At 56.4% G+C, this 8149-nt stretch overlaps 1 protein-coding gene across 1 annotated transcript; it reads left to right on the top strand.

Annotated features, from left to right (window-relative positions):
* Positions 1 to 287: 287 nt before the first annotated feature.
* CPA1 (carboxypeptidase A1) lies at positions 288 to 7121 on the top strand. The gene is made up of 10 exons (XM_045565490.1): positions 288 to 379; positions 894 to 975; positions 1430 to 1663; positions 1893 to 1994; positions 2546 to 2647; positions 2841 to 2951; positions 3640 to 3730; positions 4205 to 4404; positions 4900 to 4984; positions 6837 to 7121. The coding sequence occupies exons 1-10, from the start codon at positions 315 to 317 to the stop codon at positions 7022 to 7024; spliced, it is 1260 nt and encodes a 419-aa protein (XP_045421446.1). The 5' UTR covers positions 288 to 314; the 3' UTR covers positions 7025 to 7121.
* Positions 7122 to 8149: the final 1028 nt, after the last annotated feature.

Raw genomic sequence — 8149 nt, 5'->3', positions numbered from 1 at the left:
GTGGGGGCTGTGGGTGGTGGCTGTGGGCTGCGGGCTGGAGGCCTTGGGCCCCAGCTGACCTCAGGCCCAGGCTGGCCCCTCAAGGCCCGGGCTGAGGCCGGCTTATCTCTCCAGCTGCCCGTTCCCAGCCACCTTATCTGGGAGGGTGAGAGGGTGTCAGGGCTCGGAACTCCCACGCCCCTTCTCTGTGGGACAGGGCCCAGGTGCAACCGGAAAACAGCCCTCAGGCACAGACAGGGGATCTCTGTCCTGGGAGGGTTTAAAAGCCCCAGGGTCATCTTAACCTCAGTCTGACCTCTCCAAACGGCTGCAGCATGCGGGGGCTGCTAGTTTTGAGTGCTCTGCTGGGGGCTGTCTTTAGCAAGGAGAATTTTGCAGGGTAGGAGTGTGGGGAGGAGGGGGTGCTCCGAGGGGAGGTGGGAGGGCTCAGCCCCCACCCAGTGTCTGGAGGAGACAGACAGACACAAGGGGACACAGCCAGAGAGGATGTATTGGCACCACCCTGGGACAGCAGGCTGATGGGGTATTGGGCTGGGAAGGGGTCTGGTCTCTCAGGACAATCTCCTGAGCCCTGGAGGAATCTGAGCTCTGATGAGGAATTTTCAGGAGAAGAGGAAGGAGGAGGCCTGGCTGCCTTGGGAGAGAGAAATAGTGTAGACTGGGATGGGCACAGTAACAGTGTCTAGAATTTTCCAAAGACGGGGAGAGAAGGTGTGAGCGAGTCCGGGCCTCCCATTGCTAAGACCCTTTGTGCCGCCCTGCTCAGCCCAGAGCACCCAGGCCCATCTGGGGGTCCCAGGCTGCTGTCCCCCTGCCTCCCCCCTCCCCCCGGGGTTTGTCCGTGGCCAGGGCAGGTGCTGCCTCGGGTGCTCAGTCCCCTCCCCTCCACCCAGGCACCAGGTGCTCCGCATCTCTGCCGCCGATGAAGCCCAGGTGCAGAAGGTGAAGGAGCTGGAGGACCTGGAGCACCTGCAGGTCAGAGAGGGGAAGGGGGCTCCCTGAGGCCCCGGGGCACCTCTGGGGCCAGCTGCACCCACCCCGTCCCCACCACCCTCTGTGGCCGACTGTGCCTGGGCTCTCTCACCAGCAAGGAGACGTGGAACTGATTCCTGTTAGGAAGTGACTTGAAATGCCCCAGGGCCAGACTCTTGCTGCCCTCGAGCACCTGAGCAAAGTGCCAGGAACTCCCCCCCTTTCCAGTTCTCTCTGCCTCGCTGCCTCCAAGCCCCTCCGCTGTGCTTCCTGGCTGTTTCCTGACCATACTGGGGTTTGTCCTGGCCCCAAGTCTCCCCTTCTTTCCCTGCTCCCAATATCATGTTGCATCCCAACAATATGGGAGCTTCCGGCACCAACAGCCCCTCCCAGGCCAGCCCTGTCCCGGCTGGTGCCTCCAGCCTGCTGTGACGGTGCCTGCTCTTGTCCTCTGCAGCTGGACTTCTGGCGGGGCCCTGCCCAGCCTGGCTCCCCCATCGATGTCCGAGTGCCCTTCCACAGCGGCCAGGCCGTCAGAGTCTTCCTGGAGGCCCACGGCATCAGCTATGAGACCATGATTGAGGATGTGCAGTCGCTGCTGGACGAGGAGCAGGAGCAGATGTTCGCCTTCCAGTCCCGGGCCCTCTCCACCGACACCTTTAACTACGCCTCCTACCACACCCTGGAGGAGGTGAGTGCACCCCTGGCCACCACTCCCCACAAGCAGGAAGCACTTCACTGTGGCTGGCCAGCCTGGGTGTATGTGGCACCTGCTCTGTGTCCACGTGGCCTGTGTGGTCTGGGTGGCAGCTCTGTCCCATTGCAGGGCTGTCAGCAGGCTGGGAGGACAGACATGCCAAGGGAGGTGTCTGGGTGCCTGGAAGCCACTCAGGCCGTTCTTCCTTTCTTTCCCATTTCAGATCTATGACTTCATCGACTTACTGGTGGCTGAGTACCCGAAACTTGTCAGCAAGATCCAGATTGGCAACAGCTATGAAGGCCGTCCCATTTATGTGCTGAAGGTAACGGGAGCCCACGTGTGCATGTTGGTGGGTGCGTATGCAAGAACGAACCCACGCAGGCACCCACAGATGGGCGTGGGCTCCTGTGGGAAGCCCACGGTCTCAGGGAACATACTGTTGCAGGGACTCACCGTGCAGACATTCGGGAAGGTCTGAATTTCCAGGCCGGCCTAGGTGCCTGCACCCATGTACACACACAATTTAAACTTTTAGGTGACCCGAGTGTTTCCAATCAAGTGTCACATTATGAAAGTATCGTGGAGTCTGGGTAGTCCAGATAAGGCATTTTGTTTGTGACAAAACACAGAGAGCTGTCTGAGCAGCAAAACAGGGGAGGGCCTGGGGTCTGGTTGAGTCACGTTCACCCCGAGCTTGGGCTGAGGGCAGGAGGCCGAGCTCTGCGGGAGCACCCACCCCCCTCCGCCCGAACAGAGCCTCTGCCTGAGAAACGAGGACAGCAGGTGGTCTCTAGCCTGGGCTGAGTTAAGGGGTGGTGACATGAGGCCCCAGCTGTGATGTTGTCCATGACCACCTCCCTGCCTCTTCTCCAGTTCAGCACCGGAGGGGACAAGCGTCCCGCCATCTGGATCGACACTGGCATCCATTCCCGGGAGTGGGTCACCCAGGCCAGCGGGGTCTGGTTTGCAAAGAAGGTGAGGCCAGGGAGATGTGGAGGGCTCTCGCCCGGAGGGGCACTGGTGCCCACGCCCACAGGAGCCTGGCACTCCTCTTATCCCTCCGGAAGCAGTGGCCACAGAGAGAGGCCAAGGGAAGGTGTCTGTCGCCCTAGTGTGGCAGATGCCTGCCTGGCCTGGCCCACACTCCCCTCTGCCCCTCTAACCCCAGATCACGCAAGACTATGGGCAGGACTCGAATTTCACCGCCATCCTTGACACCATGGACATCTTTCTGGAGATCGTCACCAACCCCGATGGTTTTGCCTTCACCCACAGCACGGTACAGCCTGCTCCTGTTCTTGGCCCCTGAGCCCCACGACCTGCTCACTGTTAATCTCAACTTCCAGAAGTTGAGGGAGTGGCAGACAGACCTGTCCTCCCAGGCCAGGGTTTCTCAACCTCCGCACAACTGACATTTGGGGCGAGCAATTCCGTGCTGTGGGCTGTCTTGTGCATGGAGGGTGTTTAGTAGCATCCTGATCTCCCACCCATCAGACGCCAGGAGCACTCCCCCCACTCCCCCAGTGGTGACAACCAAAAATGTCTTCAGGCATTGCAAAATGTCAAGATTGTCCCCGGTTGAGACCCACTGCCTTAGAACTTAATTCCTCGTCCTACTTTATTTTTACAGCAAGTGAAATGGGGTCGAGTGGTGTTGGGGGACACCTCATGGCTTCTTCACCACGTACAGCCCTCTCTGGCCAAATGCCATCCCTGGTCCCCCCACTGTTGTGGATTCCACCCCCTCCACCCCCCAACCGGCCTTCCACCACCAACCAGTAGTTCCCGTCCCATGCTGTGCCGAGGCCAAGCCCCCAGTGAGGGGACATTGTGTTGACAGTGGCCCCTGCCGGAAGGCCCTGCCTCTCCCAGCCCACTCTGCTCTCTGCAGGCCCTGAGCCCCATGGTGGACTTGGGCCCAATGCTCACCGCGTGCCGGGGTTGGCTCATCCCTTTTCCTTCCTCAGAACCGCTTGTGGCGCAAGACTCGATCCATCACGTCGGGCTCCGCCTGTGTCGGAGTGGACCCCAACAGGAACTGGGACGCAGGATTTGGGCGTAAGGCCCTGCGTGATCTGGGGGGCCCTTGTTTTGTGGCCCAGCCCATGTGCTGCCCCAGCAGTGGGGGAGGGTGGGGTGTCACCTCCCCCTCTGAGTGTGATGGCGGTGGTGCTCTGAAAGCTGGTTGTCCCTTGTCTGTGAAAAGAAAGCTCCTTCCAAATGAAGCTAAGGGCTGGAAGGCTGTCCTGGAGTTCTCTAGCTTCCCCTCAACAACTTCCCTCCTCGGCCACGTCTCTGTGAGAACCGGTTTCCACTGAGGGGCCCGTCTTACCTCCCTGGGCGTGTCTACCAGCTCAGCCCAAACCTGGTGGGAAGGCAGGACCCCCATGTTATCAAAGGCCTCTGGCCTTTCCTTAATCCAGGAGTGGAGGGGAGCCCTCCTGCACCCCACCTTACCCCCAGCTCCATGCAAAGAACTGGAAGCCATGGAAGCTGTAGAAGCCACACTTCTTGCCCTCTGTCCTTCCACAGTGCCTGGAGCCAGCAGCAACCCCTGCTCCGAGACTTACCACGGCAAGGCTGCCAATTCCGAAGTGGAGGTCAAGTCCATTGTGGACTTCGTGAAGGACCACGGGAACATCAAGGCCTTCATCTCCATCCATAGCTACTCCCAGCTCCTCCTCTATCCCTATGGCTACAAGACAGATCCAGCCCCCGACGAGGCCGAGCTGGTAGGCGCTGACCCCCTGCTTGCCCTCATACCCCAAAGGCAGCTTTTTTGGGCAGGCCTGGGCTTTCACCCTAATGGGTGACCTGCCTACGGAGTGCCCCCCACCCCTCTCCTCCCATGGACCCCTGATGGCTTGGGAAGACGAGCAAGGTGGACTAGCCTCACTTTCTTTCTGGGAAGCTGAGGCACAGAGTGGTTGAATCACTTTTGTCATGCAGCAGAGCAAGGCGAAGGACTGGACTTTGATTTTGCAGCACCACACTTGGAGCTTTCAGTGTGACCAAAGAGAGGGAAGTGCCAGCCAGGCACCCTGCAGGGTCAGAAGATCATGGCACTGCTGAGCTCGGAGGCTGACCCCACAGGGCTGAGCAGGCTGAGCTCTGTCCTTCTGCAGGGTGCATGCGACTGGGCCACCCTGCCAGCCCCCAGGCTACCCTGGCCATGCTGGTCTAGGGGCCTGGCCATGACGGGTGGCCTTGCTTGGTGTTTTTTCCAGGATCAGCTGTCCAAAGCCGCTGTGACGGCCCTAGCCTCTCTGTATGGGACCGAGTTCCAGTATGGCAGCATTATCAAAACGATTTGTAAGTGGCCACGTAGTCTCTCTGGGTGGTGGCAGGACAAACGTCAGCTGGCGGCCGGGTGCGGTGGCTCACGCCTGTAATCCCAGCACTCTGGGAGGCTGATGTGGGAGGATCGCTTGAGCTCAGGAGTTTGAGACCAGCCTAAGCAAGAGTGAGACCCTGTCTCTACTAAAAGTAGTAAAAATTAGCCATTCTGGTGGCACGTGCCTGTAGTCCTAGCTACTCGGGAGGCTGAGGCAGGAGGATCACTTGAGCCCAGGAGTCTGAGGTTGCTGTGAGCTAGGCTGATGCCACGGCACTCTAGCCTGGGTGACAGAGTGAGACCCTGTCTCAAAACAAACAAACAAAAAATGTCAGCTGGCTTCTCCTGCCCACGGGAGTATCTCTCGTGGAAGAAAGTAGCCCAGGTGCCCAGACCTCCTCCTAGGCAAGGAGAACACTGCCCCAGCTCCAGCTGTGCCTGACAGCAGGGCTGGTCAGGGCTGTTTTGAGGGGTAGACGGTCCTTTTTCCTGACATGAACTCTGGCTCCTTTGATACTTGCAGACAAACATGTGAATTCTTCTGGAAACTCTAGTCCCCTAATCTTGGGGTTAAGTCCAGCTTGTTGCATGGATGGGGTAGAGAGTCCTGCTGCGATTTGTAGATCACTGGCAAATTCAACTTAAAAAACACTTCTCTAATGCTCTTTAAGTACAGACTATACCTGATTTTTGCCCCACTTACTTATAATACATGCACTGCCCCTGGGAGGACTATTACTGCATAAAATGGAATTAAGCCAACACGTGTGTATTGTGCACCTACTATGTGCCAGGCCCTGTTTCATGTGCTTGGGATACAGCCGTGAATAAAATCAGCAAAAATCAGGAAACTTACGTGCTAGCCAGGGAGACTGACAAGAAATATAAACAAGGACATGCTACAGGTTAGGTGAAGCCTCAAACTAGACCAGGGTGAGGGGATCAGGAAGGCTGGGGGTGGAGGTGGGGCAGGTGGGCCTCACGGAGAGAGTGACATTTGGGCAAATGTTGATGGAAGTGAGGGGGGAGCCTTCCAGGCAGAGGAACTTTCTAGAGCAAAGGCCCTACTGTGTGATGTGGCCTGAGGTGTTGCAGGAATAGCACAGAGACCAGTGTGGCTGCATCAGAGTAATTGGGGGAAAAAGTGGGGTACAGGGATCTGAGGGGGAGGGCTGCACGCACATCTCACGCCCTTCCTGCCTGAGTGCCCAGTTTTTGGTGGGCGAGTGGGTCACAGATGTACCCAATAATGACGTCGCTTTTGGACCCCAGGCCTTTTTTAGAAACTGTTTCAACCCTGAGTCAAGGTTTTGCTTCGTTCAATGTTGTCAAGTTAAATTCTGATGCATAGCCTACCACCTTCTCCCCTGGCCAGTTCGAAAGCAGCTTTGTTACCTGGTCAACCGGGGAGTTTCTTCCTAAGGAAGATAAGGGCCTTTTGCTTTGCCTCTTGCTCTTTGCACTTTCCCCTGCAGACCTGAGTCCCGAGGGAACAAGTCCTGGTATATTTAGAGGCTTCACTGAAGTGGCTGTTGGATGGAGGCAGTTTTCAGAGGGGCTTTTGCAATTGCAGAGGCTTTTTTTGCAGAGGCTTTGCAATTGCATCCCCCAGTGAATAGGAGAACCATTGCTGATCTCCTCTTTGGGCTTCCAGCAGGAGTTTCCTGGAAGCAGGCGGCTTGGTCAACACCGGCCCTTCGTAGACACTGACTCCACTCAGCGTTGCACAAGACACGGGGCTTTGCACAGGGTTGGACGGTTAACCTGGCCCATGTCAATGTTTCCAAAGTGATTGACCCTTGCTCTTCTCTGGTTTTGCTCCTGCCCCAGATCAAGCCAGTGGAAGCACTGTTGACTGGACCTACAGCCAGGGCATCAAGTACTCTTTCACCTTTGAGCTCCGGGACACCGGGCGCTATGGCTTCCTGCTGCCGGCCTCCCAGATCATCCCCACTGCCCAAGAGACATGGCTGGCACTTCTGACCATCATAGAGTATACCCTGAATCACCCCTACTGAACTGCCCTTTGGCACCCTCCTCTTCCTCCTCTCCTGCCCCACCCAGACAACCAAATAAAGCATTTGAACATACGAGGAATAGAACCTTGGGGCTTGCGTGTGGAACACATGTGGCGTGTCTGCGTTTTCAAGCTGGGGCAGAAGTGATTTAGTTCCTGCAGGCCTCACTGGAAATGTGTGGGTGGTTGGACTAGATGACCCCTAAATTCCCCTGCATTCCAAGGTCCTGTGAAGTTGTGTCCAAGTGGCGTCTGTTTTAATTAGACCACCCTGAGCTCAGCTCGTCAGTGGGGTGATTTGTTCATACCTTAGCAGCAAGCAGCAGCCACAGCTGCTAACCAAATGCCTGGCACCCCACGGTGGCAAGGAATTCAGCGTGTACAACAGTCTAGCTAGTTGTAGCCATTCATCTACAGAAGCGATAACCTGGAGTATGAACTATAATAATCCTGGTGGCATGGCTGTCTGAAATAGATGCTGTAGCCAAGTGAAACAGATTAAGCAAAATATGGTCTTCCACGCCTGAATTAAATTGGAAGAAAACAATTGGGTTAAATGAAATCATTTACTGAAGATACAGAACCAAGCCAAATGCCAATCCTAGGATAGTTTATTAATTGTAGTAGATCATGAAGACACTGCATTTAGGGATAGTAGTTCACTGTTCATGTGCCACAGACTTCCTAGCATCTTTGGTTCTGTCTCTGCTCCCTCTATTCCCATCACCCCTATTCCTTCCTGTTCCCATGTTAAGACCCTCCACAGCTCCCAGAATCTGGCCTCCCTCTTTGGCTTGGTGCCCCTGATGCCTGTGATAGTACACTCAGTGGCTAGCCATACACGAAACGCTGGGTATCCCAACGGTTTTCGAAGCCAGATTCTCCCTTTTGTTTCTTCCGTATCTCTTTAGATGGGAACGGGTGGCAGGGGTTCCTCCCACAGAAGTCGCTGATGAAGTGGGTCGGGGTGGACGGGGCCGGGGGCCAGGGTCGAGGACTGCGGCTTGTCTCTACTTTTGGCCAGGTCAGGTTTCAAGATGCACCCAGCTCCACTGACTTCAGTCTTCACCACATAAAATGGCCTGAAGATCAAAATGCCTTTTTTTCTTTTTGAGGGAATTTTCAC

This window comes from Lemur catta, chromosome 11, assembly GCF_020740605.2.
Source record: "Lemur catta isolate mLemCat1 chromosome 11, mLemCat1.pri, whole genome shotgun sequence".
NCBI classification, from domain to species: Eukaryota; Metazoa; Chordata; class Mammalia; order Primates; family Lemuridae; genus Lemur; species Lemur catta.
Note: the sequence above shows the minus strand (reverse complement) of the source record. Positions and strands in the feature narration are given on the sequence as shown.